Here is a 20,344-nt window from a genome sequence, read left to right as displayed (position 1 = left end):
AGTCATGGCATCTCTGAGTGCTCTATACTTAAAGGAACTTTCAAAGCAGAAAGTATTAGCTCTATGCTTCTTCATGTACTAAACATTCACTGGAAAAAAAAAGAAACTTGGGTCAGAAAATGAATTTAAAAAAATCAACGAGTTTACTTTTATTTATTTGGAGTGTTTATTTCCCCTCACTAGACTGTAAGCTCTGAGGGTAGAGACTCTCTTTCCATTGTGTCCTCATCACCTAGCAAAGTGCCTGTCATCCTAGCTGTCAGGAAATAAGGAAATATTTGTTGAGTGAGTGGATGAATAGTTAGGATAAATGTAATAAGCTTTTTCCTCCCTCCCCCAATAAGAAACAGTTGTCCTAAGTGTGAAGTTGTAATGACATTTGTAAAAAGGGACAGGCCTCTGGGGGCGTTCCCTGCCTCACTTCCCAGTCCCTCTGTCTGTTACTCTGATATAGCATGGTGGTAGAAAAGTATTCATCCTCTTAATCACTCTTTTTTAAAATACATATATTTAAAAATTTTTTTCATTTGTTTATTTTTGGCTGCACTGGGTCTTTGTTGCTGTGTGCGGGTTCTCTCTAGTTGTAGTAAGTGGACTTCGCATGGTGGTGGCTTCTCTTGCCGCAGAGCACAGACTCTAGAGTGCTCAGTCTTCAGTAGTTGCAGCTCTTGGGCTCTAGAGCCCTGGCTCAGTCCTTGGGGCACACAGGCTTAGTTGCCCCCCAGCATGTGGGATCTTCCTGAACCAGGGATTGAACCCGTGTTCCCTGCCTTGTCAAGCGGGACTCTTAACCACTGGGCCGCCAGAGAAGTCCACTCTTAATCACTCTTGTCTATATTTCTCTTCTGACTTATCTTCAAATTTTGCTTCTCCAATCAAGGACCAGATCAGACACCATCTCTGGAGCCTTGCTTAGTATCCCCAACTAAAAGTAAGCTGTCCCCTCACTTCCATCTTTCTTCATGTTTACTCTATAAATAAGGACTGAGCTTGGTTCTCATTCTCTCTTCCACGTTGTTTGTCTCAGGATCTTTCATGTAATCAGAATTCAATAAATAATTACTGAATTAAGGACTGAATGAGGGTTTGTCATAGTCTGTGTGGGATTTAATAGTAGTATAAACTGTTACATGGAAATTTGTAATTTAAACATGGTGTACCAGTGAAAGAAATAATTATTTTCTGCTTTATTTTATGCCCTCACCTATTTTTTAATTGTGTATCTTTGAGTCTTTCAATATTTTAGGGGAGAAATGTTATTTAAAACACTTTCTCAAGACTCCCTTTGAGTCTAACTCTTAGGAAAATAACTCCCTCCATCCATGTGTTCCAGTGGCCTTCCAGTGCAGCTGTAAGTGGGGAGGGTTACAGCTTCCTGCAAGGGGCTAAAATACTGAACTGCTATTGAAGACAGCTCCCACCTGCACCTCTGAGCATAAATAGAAGCAGACCCTGATTTGGTGCTGGAATAACATGAAGTTGAAGGCAGACTGGGTGGCCTGGCTGTTGGAGCCAGGATTCCCATTTACATTAAGAGCTGGTTCTGGACCAATTTGAATTATTGACTCATTCAGCTCTGCAGAGGGGCCCAGAGTACATCCAGTATCTTGAGACTCACTATTCAACTTGGAAGTCAACCTGTATCACTTTGAAAATTGTCACAGAAACAAGCAGTTGTGGGAAGGTCCTGTAGAATTAAAAAAAGGGCATTGTATAGTGATGCATAATCCCCAGGTAACCTTGTTCTTTACATTTGAAGACTAGCATATAGGGGCACAGAAAACCCCAGTAGCTGCCACTTTCCCATTCCACGCCAAGCTCTGTTGCCTCTCACCTCTGCCCGTTCACTGCAGGGTGCCAGTGTGAGCTTTCAGTGTTTGATGGAACTATGTAGTATAGACATCAATATAAATCATTTTATGCATTTAATGCATTTAATGAATTTAATGCATTTAATGAATAGTTCTTATACATCTAACTTGTTTCCTAGATCGAACTGTTTAATTAATTCTAACTTTTTTATTGAATAATAACATATGTATGGAAAAATCCTAAGTGTGTAACTAGTTAAATTTTCACAGATTTTATTTTTTTATTTTAAAGGGTGTTTTGAGAATTAATCCAAAGAAGTTTCATGAAGCCTTCATTCCTTCTCCGGTAAGTTCAATAACTTTATAATAAACCTAATGTCACATTTAATTTTTTGGATGTGCTGTGAAACTGAAATCATATATTCTAACTGAAAAACAGAGTAGTGAAACAGAATTGAAGATGGGCAAGGATTTGTTTCAAATTTAAATAAACAACATTTGCCTTGGGTTGACAGCCCCTTCTGCCAGTCTTAAAAATCACACTTCAAATGAAAGGGATGGCATTGTTACTGGCTGCAAGGCTCAGCTGAACCCTCGCAGACAGCCACCACTTCTTAAAGGATTTATAGGTGTTTCCACTGGTTTAAGTTTAATCTCTCTTAAACAAATATGCTATCTACTTTCAATCTACTGCATGAGCTAATCTTCAGATTTGTCCAAAAATAATGTGTAATGCTTTTTTTTTTTTTTTGGTTAGAGTTTCTCACTTCACTTTTCCACAGGTGATAGGACTTGGTACAAGACTCTTTACCTCCGAGTCTTTATATGTTTTCTTAGTTCATGACTCATTTGAACATGCTCTCTTTGATTAAGGGAAGTTCACTCTGACATCTGATTAGCAGCAGGTCTCTGGATAAGGCTTGATTGTGCAAAGCTGGGAGAGCAGTATTCTTAAATTCTTGACTTATCTTTTCCAGGATGCCATAAATAGTGTAGCCGTAGAAGTAGATTTTTCACAGTGGGAGAGATTATAGGAAGAAACTTTGGCTTCTACATGAAGAAATGGAATACATATATTTCAGCTACTGCATTTCATTATGAGAAATGATACGTTTAATGAGCATGCAAGTTCAGTCATGTACTCCATAGGTGGTATTGTTATTGTTGTTTTCAGTAACCAAAGACCTATTCCAAAGCTCAGTTTAGTCCTTTTTTCCCTTGCCCGTGTCCAGAAGCTAAGGATTCATGTTTGTATCTGAAGTTTAAGTCTTACCACTGGGTTAGATTAGCAATATCCCATGTCACCTTGTACTCTCGTAGTCATCTTCTGTTCCCGTGACAGAACATGGTATGTGTGTACTGACTGTGGTACTTAGATGAGAGAATTGAGTGTTAGCTTTGAGGTAGTAGCTTAAAGCAGAGTTACGTGGGTGTTAGATTTCAGAGTTTGCTCATAAGGTAAATTCACAGTCAAGAATGATAAGAATTACCCATGAAAACCTCTGAGGAGTGTGCAGTGTTGGAGACGGATTAACCATCTCTCAGAAATCTAGCATAACCAGCATTTTCTCTGCATTTGAAAGAAGGATTATTTCTTCATTGGCACACCAGTTGGAGGAGCTCAATTATATGAGGGGCCCCAGTGTGTGAAAAACATAGATTTTTAAGCATGAGAATCACACCCAGTGCAGTAAGGAGTTGGCCCTGAGACGTACCTGGTTTCAAATCACCCATCTCCCTGCATATTGAAGTTTGCTCTCATTGATTTGAATGATAAGTGAAACTATATACAGCATTTTGAAAACTTCACTGCTTGCTTTCTCTCTCTCCTGAGTACACAGTATTGAATTTCTGTAAGTTAGTCTCCTGTGAGGCTGGTTCCTGATGAATGTATGGCCTAGGACCAAAGTACAAGTGGAGGCATGAATACCTTATATTAAATACTTAAAAGTTATACACCAGACAAATAAACTGTTAAGTGAAATATGTTCCTTGTCAAATATACCTCCATGTACTTGAACTTGGGTTCAAGTGTAGAATTCTCAGACTACTTGGAGCTTCATGCTGCAAGGCGGCTGCATGGAGAAAGCCCACCTTTGGCCTGCCCCTCTTCTCTTCCCAGTCCTGGCTCCATGTCCCCTCTTTGCTGCCCTCCGGCCTCCTCCCCACACTCAGTGAAAGCCCTTGTCCTCTAGGTGAGCATCTCACCCCACGTGTCCAGCCTCTCCCCATACCCTTTAGACATACCCACCTGTTAGCTGCCTGTGCTGTGTGTTTGGGAAGACAGACCTGGGGAAGATGCTCATATATGCCCTGGAAGTGGGCTTGGGGCTGATTACAATTCATTTGGCCTTGAGAACTCCTTACCTGATGAGGATGGATATAGTCAGAGGAGGGCCAGGGCAGGGGTCCTCTGAACTGTGGGCCTACTTAGGTTCCCTTAAGTTAAATTCATATGATTTAAATTTGCAAATAATGTGCTGCCACTGTTTAATCTGGCTTGTTAAAGTTAAGAAGCATAAGTCGATGTTTCAAGAGCTCAAGTTGTTCTACTTGAAATTGTGTTCCTGGCATGTCCTACTTAGAATTTTTTACACAGTTGCGATATTAAGATTGGCTTATTTCTGTACCTCTTTTATTCTCTTATTTGGCCATTGATGGAGTAATAAAATTGTCTCAGAGGGAGGAAAAAGTGCTAAATGACTCACCTCTAAGTAATTAAGAACATAGCATAGGGAGCTTAGCTTGGTGCTCTGTGATGACCTGGGGTGGGTGGATGGTTGGGAAAGGGTGGCCCACGAGGGAGGGGATATATGTATACCTATGGCTGATTGACTTTGTTTATAGCAGAAACTAACACAACATTGTAAAGCAATTATACTTAAGAAAAAAAAGCCCAGTTGTAACTGATTGTAGATAGTCTGGTTTTGGACACTGGAACAATCCTGCATTCCAGTTTTGTGGGTTTTCTGGTCAATTTCAGGTTTTAGAAGCATTATAGAAAACAGTTGAAGGAGGAGATAGTAGGGACAATGAATGACATGCCTCTGTAAATCCATCACTGGTCTAGATTTCTGAGTGTACGTTGCTCATGTCCATGTCAACTGTGAACTGGTATGAACTGGAAACATGCTCACAGGTAGGCTAGGAGGTGGGCTGTGAGATCAGGGCCTGAATATTACCTGCCCCCTGCTTTACCAGAGGGAATAGAGGTAGGAATTGATAGGAGATGTGGCTTACGCTCTGACAGTAAGAAACAGAAAGTTTGCTTAATTGTAAAATGAAGGAGTAGACTAAATATTGTCTAATGTTCCTTATAACTTTAAAATTCTGAAGCTTTTTGAGAAACAAAATTAGACTAGATTTGATGAAATTTACTCTTGTTGACTCTGAAAACAGCTGAGAACTCACACAGTGTCACTTTCTGTGTTAAAATTGCTACATATGCCAATAGGAACAGTAAATTGATCCTCAGGTATAAAAAAGTACTTTGTTTTGGGAGAATATGTTTTAGGTTTGTTATAATTTCTACTGATAGAAAGTTGATATTCATTTTCTTATGACAAACTCAAGATACATACAGAAGTCATGTCTGTGTGTACCTGCTGGTGTCCTGTTGTTCTCAGCGAAAGTAAGATATAGAATTAGAATGAAATCATGCGTCTTTTTCCAAAAACCCAAGATAAACTGATATTACTGAGATGCTTTTTTATCCTCTTTGGGGATAAGATAAAGAGAAGAAATAGATCAGATGTCAAAACCTGGCTTTTTATTAAAAAAAGCAAAGTTTCAGCTCAGAACTATATTGCAAAAAGTTCTGTACAGCTTTTTTGTGCATCTTATCTTCAAGAGGCACTCTTTGTGTATCTGTAGAATTTATGTTTGGCCCAAAGGAAGCTGTTCTATCGATGGAGGATGTTCTGACCATTATGGAATACTTGGGTTGCTGCACTACTCCAGCCTCCTAAATACTTAGTTAGAATACCCCCAGATCCCTTTATATTTCCAACAGATTGATCATTAACCACTTCCCCCCGCCACCCATTTTTTCTGATGGGTAGAGCAAGCAAGTCTTACAGCATTCAAATAAAGGACTGAACTCTTTGACTTTAAAAAGTAATTAGAAGAGGTTGACTCAAACTTTTAATTTTGAGCTGCCTGCGAATATCTTTAAAATAAGAGATTCTGCAATAGATGCAGACTTCTGAATGAATCAAATATGAGCTGAGTTGTGATGCAGTCTACCCATAGATTTGGATTGTTTATTCAGCTCAGCTCTTCAAACTGCCATAGATAAAATAGGTGAGCAACAAGGATTTACTGTACAGCACAGGGAATTATTGGAGAAGGAAATGGCAACCCACTCCAGTATTCTTGCCTAGAGAATTCCATGGACAGAGGAGCCTGGTGGGCTACAGTCCATGGGGTTGCAAAGAGTCAGACACAACTGAGTGACTAACACTACGCTATGCTACAGGGAATTATTATATAATCAGTATCTTACAATAACCTCTAATGGAATGTAATCTGAAAAAATTACTCAATCACTATGCTGGATACCTGAAGCTAACACTACAACTCTACTTCAGTTAAAAAACAAACAAACCATGATTTGCTTTCTCTGCTGCTTTCCTGGGGGGCGGGGGTGGGGGGAGGGCAGGGAATATGCCAGCTTCCTTGTAGAGAGCCCAAATCATGGAGCTGGTTGTTGTCCCTGCCTGTGGTTGGTTTTTTAAGGGTATTATATGTTGATTTTCTTCTATCTTCTTTCAAACTGTCTGCTTTTTACCCTTCCCTTTGCTTAAAAAAATTCAGTATAGAAGGGGTACCATCATGCTTTATTTTATTCAAGACAAAAAAGGACAACTTAGTCCTTTCGCATTCTGGTTATGCAAGCTTGCAATCCTAGTTTTTTGCTTTATATATTTTTGTTTTTGACCTGCCTATAGTAGATCTTCTCTTATTTGGTGATTTCTTTTTAGAATTATGTTAACCTGCTCTTATGTGTTTATCACCAATTCTATTAGTTCCAAAGAGACTGAACTTCCTCTAGGTCTGTTTGTGGCTAAATAGCAATACCAGTGTTCCTGTTAAGTCAGCGGGCAGATTTTAGAGTCTACAGTTTGTAAGCCAAGGGAGTTATTTTTGATTCCAAGCCTTGGTAAGTTGACTCTTACATTCCTTTCTCCAACCTAGGATGGTGATCGAGACATTTTTATTGATGGCGTTGTTGCTCGTAATAGAGCCTTGAATGGGGATCTGGTGGTCGTGAAGCTGCTTCCAGAGGAGCAGTGGAAGGTGAGTTAAGTTTTCCTCTTACAACTAGAGACTTCTCAGGGCCTTTTGCATTCCACAGTGCATCAGCGAGACAGCATAAACTGACGCAGTCCCAGACCCCTCAGGCCCTTGGTTGCCTCAGAAGCAGGCCACACAGAACACTTGGGACATAGCTTCATTGGATGGGCACACACCTAATGATTTGAGTTCTCCTTGTTCCCTCCCCTGTGATCTGTCTTCCCTCTTGCATGCTTTGCCTTGGTTTCTGGTAATTTTTAGGGTAGAAGAAAAGCTTGCAGGGGACATTCAAACCTGATAATGTGGTGTTATCCAACATTTAATGCTGGGAGAACTGGGAAGACAAAGCCATAGGGATGGTGGCAGTCTTCACATATTCCTGATGCCTTTCCTGGAAAACCCAGGCAGCACATGTCTAGTTCTGTGATGTCCAGTTTGGTGGTTGGGCTTCCCTTGGCAGATAAAAATAGACTGTGTATTTTATAAAACAGAGATTTGATAGCAGATGAAAATGTTGTTAATATGAGAATATTCTGGGTTTTAGTTTCCATCTATGTCTGTCAATTGGAAAGGAAGATTTGCTTTTGTTTTGACTACTGTTTTAAATAAGGGTCAGACACTAGAATGATTCATAACAGCAGTTTCTTTTTAATTGTATAAAACTGGTAACTTATATATCTAAATATTAATTTTTCTTCCTAGCATGCTTTATATCACATTTTTATTTTATTTGGCTCAGTTTATTGCTACTCGAGATTTTGGTGTCTTCTTCAGTGAGAGGTATTAAAGCAGAGTGATTAATAAAGTGGGCTTTTAGGCTAGGCTACTTGGGTTTGCAGCTCATCTTTGCCACTTACCTGTATAACCTTGGGTGAGTTATATAACCTCTCTGTGCTTCATATGCCTCATCTATAGATTGGGAATAATCATAGTACCTACTTCATAGATTTGTCATAGGATTAAATGGGAATATATGTAAAAATCTTAGAATAGTTCTTGACCCATGGTAGCAACTCAAGTTTTTATTATTAATTTTTCCAGGAATGTGGGAAGTACTACCTTATCTCAGAGCTTTGTTGAGGCATAAATTAAATTCTTTTTTGTTATCTGATAAGGCTTTAGTAATTGAGTAAGAACTATGTGTCAGGGATTTGTAGGGTGCATGGACATTAGTAATGATCAAGATGGACATAGTTGTTGCTCTCATGGAGTTTTTAGTCTGGTGGGGATTGCAGCTAGAGATAGGTACTACTTACACTTAATTGAATTTAAGGATAATTTTGATTGATTGAAGTTAAATGCAGAGAGTGAATTATGCTAGTCCAGATCTTCATCTCCACCCTGCCCCCAGCTCCCATTCCTCTGCTGTGATGTGCTTAGTCACTCAGTTGTGTCCGACGCTTTGCAACCCCGTGGACTGTAGCCCTCCAGGTTCCTCTGTCCACGGGGACTCTGCAGGCGAGAATACTGGAGTGGGTTGCCCTGCCCTCCTCCAGGGAAACTCCCATCCCTGGTTGCTGCCAGTTGTGCACAGTCTCTTTCCTTGATTCCTTGAAAGCACCAACTAAGGGTTGGCTCCAGGTCCTAGGAATATAGATTGATTTAGGTCATTTCCTCTTTTCTTGAAAGCATCATCTAGCACAGTGTTGACCAGGTTTAAGATGACAGAAAGAGTGCATTACAGTCTGGTCCAACCAGAGGAAGTATTTTTAGAGGTCATTAGAGAGCTCTACAGGCAGCTTTATAGCAAACAGGCAGCTTTATAGTAAAGGTAAGCCAGAGAAGGAACAAGAATGATGAAGTCTCCTAGTCGTTCCATTCCTGGATATTTACCTTAGAGAAATTAAGGTATTTGTTCATATAAAGATTTATATATGAAAGTTCATAGCAGCTTTTTTAGCGATAGCCCCAGACAGATTGGAAACCACCCAAATGTCCATAAGCCCATCAACCAATTTTGTTATATCCATTCAATGGAATACAACTTGGCTGGTAAAAAAAAATTAATGGTATTGCTTGATATATGTAATATTTAACCTGGGTGAATCTCAAAATAGTTGTGATGGGTAAAAGAAGCTAGACAGTACACACTCTATGATTCCTTTATATGACTAGAAAATGCAGACTAATTTATAGTGACAAAAGGCAAATCTTTGGTTGCCTGGAGTGGGAGCAGGAGAGATGGATTACCTTAGGGCCCCAAAGAGACTTTTGGGGGCTATAGGCATGTTCATTTTCGTGCTGGGATAGTTTCATAATTCTGTATGTTAAGACCAATCAATTTGTGTACTTTAAATATATGTAGTTTATTGAATGTCAGTTATACCTCAATAAAGCTGTAAAAAATGCTGAAAATGAAGAAACCAACGAACGAAATAAGATATTTGGACAAATGAATCTGGAGCTTCAAGAAGAGCTTGAAGCTAGAGCTGTCAGTTTGGGAGTCATCAGCCATATAGTGAATGAGGTCACCTGGAGAGTGTAGCTAGAGAAAGCAGCTGAATACTGGGTTTTGGGGAAAGCCAACATTTAGAGGTCAGCAGGAGGATCTTTAGAGGTCAGCTGAAGAGTTTGAAGAGAGGACTCTGTCCCTGATAAAGTGGAGTGTGAACCATGATGGTTAAATTCCACCTCTGCCTGGTTTAGAGAAAAGGCTGATGCATTCTGAGGTTGCAAGGGGCAAAGGTCTAAGTGAAATGGTATCAACACACTCAGGCGCTCATAATCCATATAACCTGCTTGAATCTGGAGAGGCATATTTTGCTCTACCTTGCTTGATAACTTTTTCAGCCCTCTTGCTGGCAAGAGGAAGCTTCATGGAAGAAGTCAATATACCTTTAGCCCTTAAGCATGGAGGAGGAAGATGTTTAGTGAAATCTGTTCTCAGGATTAAGCATAGGCAGCCAAGTCCAAAGAGGGGCAGAGTCAGGATCTTTTGAAATCCTTTTAGCTGTCATTTGTAATGTTCCTCCTGTATTATTTCCACAGTGTAAAAATTGCTTTTCAGTTAGCAGTTTGCTGTTGTTTAGTTGCTAAGTCGTGTCCGACTCTTTTGGGACCCCATGGGTTGTAGCCCACTAGGTTCCTCTGTCCATGGGATTCTTCAGGCAAAAATACTGGAGTGGGTTGCCATTTCTTTCTCCAGGGGAATCTTCCTGACCCAGGGATCGAACCTGCATCTCCTGCCTTGCAGGCAGACTCTTTACCACTGAGCCACCAGGGAAGCCTGCACTTCTTAAAGTGCTAGTGGTCCTTGTTTATCCTCTTTGTTGTCCACTCTTAATCTCTTTAATAGCAGTCTTGCAGTGAGAAATCCTGCAGAGACTAGAGTGGACCATGGCATCTTTCAAGTCAAAAGAAAAGTAGGCTGAGTCCCTAAATCTTGGGTGCTAGGTATTGGCTGAGACCCCAGAAATTGTGCTAGAGCTTAATTGTAAAAAAGCCTCTGATGATTTTCTTACCAATGCCTACGACTTGCGAATCAGCACAGAAAGAGGAACTTTGGAGCTCTCTTGGCCCTGGAGTCTGCCTTCAGAGTTACTGGCAGGTAGGCCAGGCAGCTCATCAAGAATTATGGTAGTCACTGCCCTGTGTGGGAATGCTTTCTAGGCAGATGGGTAGAGGGGAGTCTGGGGAGGAGTGGTATTCATGAAGGAGGTTTGCAGAGCAAAGCTAAGAGTAGCTGTGTTCTGTTTGAGAAAGTTGGATGTGAGAATATCTCATTAGAATTGAGGCCAATCCTATAGGCCAGTACTTGTCTCTAAGCTGCAAATGATTCAGCCCAGGGATTTTGTTAAAATGCAGATTCTAATTCAGTAGATCTGAAGTGGTGCCCCAAATTGTGCAAGGCTCCAGTCAACATTGGTGCTACTGGTTCTGGAACCACACTGAGTAACAAGGATATACTATGTGACTCAAGAGGGAAAAAGAAAGAAGTTAGGGAGCTGGGGCTGAACTCTCTGGACCTAGGATCTGAGACTTGATTGGTGGAAAGATAGCTGAGGGAAGAAGTGTGAACCTTAACACCTTGTGGCTGGGCCATGACCTCCCCCTGGGACTCTGGATCCTTTATTAATGATCTACTTTTGAGCAGAGATTGGCATGGATACACAGAAAGGTCTAGACCGGCAAGGGGGACCCTACCCTTGGAGTTGCTGCTAGAAATAGAGTTGGGGAAATGACAGGGGGTCTGTCTGCCTGGGTATGTGTGTAGGCCCTCTTCGGCTTTCAGAAGATTTGAAGTGTAGACGGTGGCTCAGCGTTCCTTACTTGTTCCATTTCTTTGGAGTTTCTAAGGGTCTTCACAGTGGCTGCTTGACAACTGCATTTTATGTTAAAGTCAGCCCCGTCTGCCTACCAGTGTAGGAGACGCAAGAGACGCAGGTTTGATTCCTGGGTCAGGAAGATCCCCTGGAGTAGGAAATGGCAATCTGCTCCAGTATTCTTGCCTGGAAAATTCCAGGGACAGAGAAGCCCGGCAGGCTCCAACCCATGGGGTTGCAAAAGGGTCAGACACAGCTGAACGACTGAGCACACACACACTATTTGCAAGTATTTTACAACTTCCCCTTCTGAAGAGGGGAGCTCTGTTGGCTATAGCCCACCTGTGACAGTTGTTGGTGACAGGGTCAAATGAGAGAGAAGAGAATATTCAGACTGTCATCAAGAATCCCTGACATGTAGAATATAAACATCTCACAGCATACTGGCCAATTGTATTACAGGTTTTTTAGTACAAAAGCATATTGTTATCAAAGGAATCTGTAGTCAATGGTGTGAGCAAATGTGAATTAATTGGATTATTCATCTTTGCTTCTTTATGCTTGTTGTGCAAACCCCTCTTGGGTATGTAAACAACAGTTCTTTTCGCTGTAGTAGTAAATAGTCAATTTATTTCTCAGCATGTTTTTTGGCAAAATAGATAGCTGTGAAAGTATCAAGCTGTGGAGCAGTAATAAGAAATAATTTGCTCTTATATAACTATTTTAATTTCAGAATTCCTCCATGCTTTTAGTATGTATCTGTATTCTTTATTATAGAAATCTGGTGAAGGAGAGTTGAGGCAAATGATAGTTTCTTCACTTTGTCAACTGGGAAGTTTAGTGACTTGTTTGAGAACTTGGAGTTTTGGGAACCAGAGGTAGACTACATATCTCTTGACTCAGCTTATTGCTCGTTCCTTTCCTTATGTTTGTTTTTGTTGTTTTTTTTGCTTTTTTTTTTTTCAGTGCGAGTGTGTGCATGGATTTTTATAGGCTGAGGGTCTGTGGTTTTCCTCAGGTTTTAAGGTGGATGTCATATCCCCAAATGGTTAGAACCATTGATCTTGATGATTCTGCCTGGAACAGTGCAGGGTATCTGATGGCTTCTCACCCTCCACCCGTCCTGCCTTGTGCTAGACGCTGGAGGTACACACTTGAATAGGTCACATGCTTTGCTCTTAAGATGCTCATAGACTGGTTGGAAAAGGGATGCAACAACTGTAGTATAGTTTGCACGATGGAGAAATACATGAGTTATAGGAGCACTAAACTCTTGAGAGAAATGGGGAAGATTTCATAGAGGAGAGAGGTTTGGCTTTTTTTCTCTGGGGGAGGGGGCGTGGAACGAGAATGACTTGGGCTGAGAATTAATTTGGTAGCAGAGGGCTGTGAAAATTTCTGCTTCCAAGAGGAACACATGAAGTAAGGCTCTGTCTTCCTGCCATGCAGTTGGCTAAGTGCTGCTGCTGCTGCTGCTAAGTCGCTTCAGTTGTGTCCGACTCTGTGCGACCCCATAGATGGCAGCCCACCAGGCTCTGCCGTCCCTGGGATTCTCCTGGAGTGGGCTGCCATTGCCTTCTCCATGGCTAAGTGCTGCAGCCCCTCAATCAGCTCTCTTAGACACTGGGAAGAACAGGGAATTCCTAACTGTTACCAAGATTTCCCCCCTCCAGGAATACTAATGTCCTTGACCCCCTTTTACTGAAGCTCACAGAATCCTCCTCTTTGCTCTGTAAACTCTTCTGATTGCCACTTATTTGATCTTTGCCTATTCCATTTCCTTTCCTTTTCCCCATCAAGTTCATCTTCCATAAACAACCTTGCCCTTCATCGTTTTTAAACTGTGATAAATTAATCCTCTTATTTTACTTCTCTTAATAATCTAATACAGTGCATTGCAAAAAGTTTATATAAGCTCTGTGGCTGTTGCTGCTTGCTCACTTCTTAGTATTTACTATGTACCAGGAATGTGTATAGTGCCTCACACCATTCTTGAGTCTGCCCGTATGTCTGTCTCAGTTTGGTAAATGGGAAACTTGAGGTTTAGCTTAAACATCATACTAATTTAGGTAACGTATAACCAGGGAGTGACAGAGTTGGGATTGAGTCACATCTCTTCAATTCATGATTCCATTGCTATTTGTTATTCCAGAGATACAAAGGAGAGAGTTATTTGATCTGTAAATATGATATTGTCAGGTGTCATAAAAATCAACATTAAAAAAAATCCAGAAAATAGTAATACATACTTTAGCATAAGGCAATATCCTGAGTTACCATCATGGGTACAGAATTGACTTTATCATTTGAGATGCCCAAAGGCCTAGTATTATTCTTATACGATAAAGAATTTAGAAACAGTTAATTAGAATTTGAGTGAATTGAGTCGCTGTATCCTGAAACTAGAGAGATATGATAGCTGCCCAGGGCATTATGGTGGCAGGTATTAGGAACGTATCTTACCAGACATCTGCCCTACATAGTAGATAAGAAACTGAGAGCACTCACCTAATTATAAAGTCAAACCAAGAGATACAACCCTCTGGACAAGAATAGAGTCAAAGAGGTTACAGACCCCAATACCATTCTGGCTATTGGCACCACGTCTCAAATTCATGAGGCATGTGACACAGGTATTCCGAGGCAGGTAGGCATTTGTCATGTAGGGAGTACATCCTTCTGGAATTTTGGGACAGGGTTCTAATTGCAGAGATGTGGAACCATTTTATTACAAGAAGACTGGTAGATGCAGCCACTAGGCTGGGAGTCAAGGATAGTATATAATCCCTAAGCTAGGAGAATTGGTTAGAGCAATACTGGGAACAAGAACCAACGGAGAAGACCAACCTTGAAAACCAGAATTTTGGGCCTTTTTTGGCTGTACCAAAGGAGATTTGGGAGCCCAGAATTCAGCTGTTGTATCTTGGATCTAGGAGTTGGGTTCAAGCTAAGTCCTGTATAGGAGGAGCCAGAGTTGTTTAAATATTAACTTCTTTGTTTGATTGGGAACTAGGGAGAGCAGATTAGTTGATGCAACCGTAGTGAGTGGCCCAGAGAAAGTCAGAGTAAAGGAGGCTGATAAGAGCATATTACAATTAAATCAGGTGAAACTAGAACAGGAGTTGACTGGCTGATGAGTCAGGGGTGGATTTCAAGTGAAATTTCTTCTCATTGGAACTTACCTTCTTTATTCTTTTGTCTGAATATTTAAAAAATAGTAAGATAGACTGGAATAGATTTGGTATATTGATGCCTCCTGGAAAACTATAATGTTATTCATTTATCACCTAGGTATTTGTTGAGTATCTGTCTTGTACTGAGAAGGTAGAGTGAGAATAAATCAACTAAGCACTTTGTTAGCCAAGTCTAAATTTCTCTTGGGACAGGATTATTATTATTTTTTCCTTTATTTTTATTAGTTGGAGGCTAATTACTTTACAATATTGTAGTGGTTTTTGCCATACATTGACATGAATCAGCCATGGATTTACATGTGTTCCCCATCCTGAACCCCCACTCCCACCTCCTCCCCATCCCATCCCTCTGGGTCATCCCAGTGCACCAGCCCTGAGCACTTGTCTCATGCATCTAACATGGACTGGCGATCTGTTGCACACTTGATAATATACATGTTTCAATGCTATTCTCTCAGATCATCCCATCCTCGCCTTCTCCCATAGAGTCCAAAAGTCTGTTCTATATATCTGTGTCTCTTTTTCTGTCTTGCATATAGGGTTGTCATTACCATCTTTCTAAATTCCATATATATGTGTTAGTATACTGTATTGGTGTTTATCTTTCTGGCTTACTTCACTCTGTATAATGGGCTCCAGTTTCATCCATCTCATTAGAACTGATTCAAATGTATTCTTTTTAATGGCTGAATAATATTCCATTGTGTATATATACCATAGCTTTCTTATCCATTCGTCTCCTGATGGGCATCTAGGTTGCTTCCATGTCCTGGCTATTATAAACAGCGCTGTGATGAACATTGGGGTACAAGTGTCTCTTTCAGTTCTGGTTTCTTTGGTTTGTATGCCCAGGAGTGGGATAGCTGGGTCATATGGCAGTTCAATTTCCAGTTTTTTAAGGAATCTCCACACTGTTCTCCATAGTGGCTGTACTAGTTTGCATTCCCACCAGCAGTGTAATAGGGTTTTGGGACAGGATTGTTTTACTTAGTTTACAACAGAGCAAAGTTTATACATGAATTAAGACAGGGACAATTATTCTATGTTTTCTCACATGTCTTTTGTACAGTTAAAATAAGAAAGAAAACTTATTTTTATTCAGAATGCTCATACTTCAGCAAGGAAATAATAGAACTATGGATGGGTATTTTGGAAGAGATTGGCATAGAAAGAACTTGAGCTTGAAAGAATAAAGGAAGTGCTGATAGGAATAACTACTCTTGTTCTACATTAAACAAACAAAAAAAAAATCAAAGTGCACATTTAATCCCTAATTTTCAATGGCTGTTCCAAATCTTCTTATGGTCACATGAAATTGGTCTAGTACAGTAAATTGTTTCCTTTGACAACTAACTTTTCCTTCAAGTGATTGTTTTAAAGTTTTGTCTTCCAAGTTCTTCTTTAAATATGCACCAATCATACTAGATTATATTTAATCCAATCTCTTATATAACCACTATCATTTTGGATTGTTCTCAATTCCAGTGGAGTAAGGATTTCTGAGAACTGTTTGGTTTCTTGGCTGTGTGGCAGGCCCAAAAAAGACTTGGAAGGTACCTCATCTTGAAGGGCAAGGTCTCCAGAGCCTCCACCCATAACAATATGGTAGGTGAGGTATATCTACTGCTATGATCGGATTTCCCCCAAATTGTTATATACACAAACCTATTTTTAACAGTCTTCTCTTCTTCTTCTTTATTGCCAGCTCTCGGATCAAATCTTCAGGTTCTTGCCTGCTTTAAACATGCCTTCACATCTCTATAATTCAAATTGAAATGTCTGAAATAAGGAATGTATCATTTAAGGATAGAGTCGCTTATTTGTGCTGGGAAACTCCCAATTAATATTTTAGGATTATTTGCTAGAAAACTAATTCATTCCTCCTTAGATCCATAGAGATGGTTTGGTGAGTTCACATTCATTGTAAGGAATGAGTTAATATAGGTAAAGTACTTAAAACAATATCGGCACATTATAAATGCACAAGAAATGTCAGATATTCTTCTTCTTCTTTGAAACAAGGACTGAGAGTTATAGTTTGGCCAAGATCATGTAATGACTCAATTTTACTATTCCTAGCTCTTGAATTTACCACTGATAACATTTACTCATAGCAGACATAAAATGCTCCTACAAAGTATTGACATAAAATGTTAGTATCTCAGTATACATTCCTTTGAGGAAATTGCTGGATAATTGGATGGTAGGCAAGATTATGCAATGACGTGGTTTATTTCTTATTCATGCCCTTTGCCCATCACTGTCATCTAGGGTTGTGTTTTGCATGATCATTACTCCAGAGTCCAGGCTGAATGAAACAACTGCTGTTAGGAGCAGTCCTCTTTTCTGTGGCAGAAGGAAACAGAGCCTCGGAGGGGCCATATTTAAAATGCCTTTGTCCTGAAGTATCTCTGTCAGTTCTGTTCACAGCTCATTGGCCAGAGTGAGTCACCTGGCCCTGCTCAACCACAAGAGGGCCGAAAAGTACAGTTCTCCAAAGTGTTTGCAATTTGGGGTGGCAGGATATATCTGGTGAACTGCACTGATAACTGTCATGCTGGATTAATTAGATTCATTATACGTGGCATTCCTGGCTAACCATCTGAAAACCGTATGCCACTGGTCATTAGGGAGATCGGGCAAAAATTTCTACATCATTTACTATAAATTCATCCCCACTAATGAACAAAGAATTCAGAAATGCCTGAAAATGATCTAGATGGTCTTTAAGATCACCCTTAGTTATGTAATTCTTGCCTTAGAGTACAATGTGTAGTACAAAGTAAATTTATTAATCTTTGAATTAAGCTAATGATGTAATTTTTGTAAGTGAAAGGCAAGGAAATTTTAAGGCATTTATTTGGAAATATTTATAAACCATAAAGGGCTTCCTGGTGACTCAGACAGTAAAGAATCTGCCCACAATATGGGAGACCCTGGTTCAATCCCTGGGTTGGGAAGATCTCCTGGAGAAGGGAATGGCAAGCCACTCTAGAATTCTTGCCTGGAGAATTCCATGGACAGAGAAGCCTGGTGGACTACAGTTCATGGGATCGCAAAGAGTTGGACACGACTGAGCAACTAACACACATACACACACAAACACAAAGAGTTTATTGTTATTATTAGTAGTATTTTGATATTATTGCTTGCTACTGCTACTGTTACAATTTTACATTTTTTCATTTAAATTTTGTTAAAATTTTCATTTTTAAACAATTTTTCAATAGGCTTATATTATCGTATCTTTTATAGAAACTAGTCATGATTTAGGACATAGACATAATTGTCTTATGAATTTAGGCAACTAGGGAAAGGAATGTGGTAGATTTGGAAACACCTACTATTTTAGTATTTTGGAGCTTACAATGCAAGATAAAGATATAAAGTGGCAGGAGATGAGACTGGGCTGGTAAATGGCAGGTCAGGAGAGGCACATCATGAAATGTCTACATACTGTATAAAAGAGTTCTGCTGTTACCCTGTAGGTATTGGGGAGCCATTCGAGGATTTTGAGGAGAGGTGATGTAGTCAGATTTGAATAGTAGAATATCATTTTGGTGGAAGGGTGGAGGATTTAAAGGAAAGGAGTAAAATTGGTGGGAGGTTGATAACAAAGTTATTAATATTTAAGAGTCTCAGTGAGAGAGGTAAGAGTCACAGTGGCCATGAGGGTTGTAAGGAGATGAATTTAAGCCTGTTTAGTAAGCTAGAATGTGGCAATTGGATGTAGTAGGCAAGAGAGAAAGAAGAAGCTAGGATGACTCCTACTTTTCAGGCTTGGGTAATTCAGAGGATGATGGCACCATGTGCTAAGTTAGGAAGGGGAGCAGGGACAAATGATGGGTTTGTTTGGACATGGTGAGTTGGTGAGGCCTGGGGACGTATAGGTATGTAGAGCTAGGAAACGTTGGATATTAGAATTTGGAGTTCACAAGTGAGACCTTGGCTAGAGGTAGAGATTTGGGTAACCTCAATGACACTTGAATAAATCTCCTGGGGTTGATTTATGGAGAGATAAGGCCACCGAGAATGGAGTCTGAGGAACACCAACACTTCATGGCCGTGGAGAGGAAGAAAGATCCAATATAGGAGACTGAGAAGTGGTGTCCAGAAAGGAAGGAGGAAAACCAGGAGAGAATGTTAGGCTGGGATGTCCCTCAACAAGGGACATTTGAATGAGGAGAAGTCCACAGTGCCCTGTTGCTGATAGACCCAGTGAGAAATTTTAATGAGAAGTTAGATTTGGCTAATATGGAGCCATTTGTGGCACAGATCAGAGCAGTTTCAGTAGGGAAGAAAAGAAAAGGCAGAATCCAAATCACAATGAGCGAAGGAGGGCATGAAGAAGGCTGAGAAAGGGTAATAATTCAAGGAAAGAGACACAAAGATGATGGTTACCTTTGTTTTCATATGAGAAAGAAAAACTTGACTTAAATGTAGTATCTTAAGTTAGATTTCCTAGAGGCAGAGCTTGAGATAGAAAATCTTGCCCAAGTTGTCTATTTTTAATGAAAGATTTCTGAAATATACCAAATTACTTAAAATTTAATCCATCAACTCATGACAGATTAAAAGCTCAGATTTGATAACAGTGTACAGAGAATGAACTAGATTTAATGCTAAAAGAAGTTGGGACTGGCTGGTAAGAGAATGAGTTGATAATGCAGAGCACAGAACCAAGGGTAGGACAGACAGGGACATGCTCTGGAGAAAACCAGATCAGGTTTAGAAGCAAATGCCCTGTGAATAGTTGGCCAGAAGGGTGATGTCCCTATGGTAGTTTGGAGGGCATAGGCACTTTCTAGGGTAGGAATTGGCAAACTTCTAAAAAAGACAAGATAGTAAAATGTTTAAGGCGTTGTGGGCCACATGGTTCTGCTACAACTTCTCAACTCTGCCGTTGTAGCACAAAAGCAACTATGTTCCAGAAAAACTTCATTTTCACAAGCAGCTGGATGTGGCCGGTCAGTGGTGGTTTGCTGACCCTTGTTCCAGGGGCGCATTAGACCTCATGAAGGACTTTGCTCCTGCCCAGCTGACCAAGAAACTGTAGGAGCCTTCACACAAACTCCTGCTTCTCCTCTTAAATAGCGTGACAGCTATGCTGGGAAGAGTTTTCCTGTTTTGACTCCATCTCAGTATTTCAAGCTTTTAGTTCTTGAATCTTTTGATTTTGAATTGGAAAATGTTAGAGTCTCTGGGGAAGAATGGATACATGTATGTATATGGCTGAGTCCCTTCACTGTTCACCTGAAACTGTCATAATATTGTTAATTGGCTGTACCCCAATAAAAAATAAAAAAGTTTTTTAAAAAAGAAAATGTTAAGAGTCTCTATCTCTGTGAGTTCTTGGAGATTAGCTTGCTTGGATTCTGTGTTTTGTTTTGATTTGTTTTCCTTATAGTTTTCTCTTGAACAATAAATGTGAACATTCTAGTGGCAAAATTAATCTTAACTTTCTCCTTACTGCTATTTATTCCAGCTTCATTCAGTTTCTCATCCAGTGTCCCTGGGCTCTACCCTTACGCTTCAGGCCTTTTTGCCATTTACTTGAGCAGTAGGTGGTATGCATCTGTGCTTGAAGTGATCAGAGAGAAGATAAGCAATTTTCCACTCAGTCCGTGTAAAGTACCAAATGAGGCCTATTTGTGTTGCAGGAAAAATTGTCAGTGGCACGGTTAGAGGAGGCCTGTAGTAGATCAGCTGAAGGTCAGTGCTTGAAGCAGTTGACAAAGATCAGTTAAGGGATGAGTATAAAGCTTCAAATGGGAAGTGAGCT

At 40.2% G+C, this 20,344-nt stretch overlaps 1 protein-coding gene across 5 annotated transcripts in view; it reads left to right on the top strand.

Annotated features, from left to right (window-relative positions):
• The window catches only part of DIS3L2 (DIS3 like 3'-5' exoribonuclease 2), a 353,242-nt gene that overhangs the window by 58,935 nt on the left and 273,963 nt on the right, over window positions 1–20,344 (top strand). For all 5 annotated transcript variants that reach the window (XM_043909686.1, XM_043909689.1, XM_043909687.1 and 2 more), the window contains exons 4-5: window positions 2,104–2,157; window positions 7,008–7,109. In XM_043909686.1, coding sequence (XP_043765621.1) covers window positions 2,104–2,157; window positions 7,008–7,109 — 156 coding nt within the window. The remainder of the gene's footprint in view (window positions 1–2,103; window positions 2,158–7,007; window positions 7,110–20,344) is intronic.

This window comes from Cervus elaphus, chromosome 8 (genome assembly GCF_910594005.1).
Source record: "Cervus elaphus chromosome 8, mCerEla1.1, whole genome shotgun sequence".
Lineage (NCBI taxonomy): Eukaryota > Metazoa > Chordata > Mammalia > Artiodactyla > Cervidae > Cervus > Cervus elaphus.
This window is presented reverse-complemented; position numbering and strand designations above follow the sequence as displayed.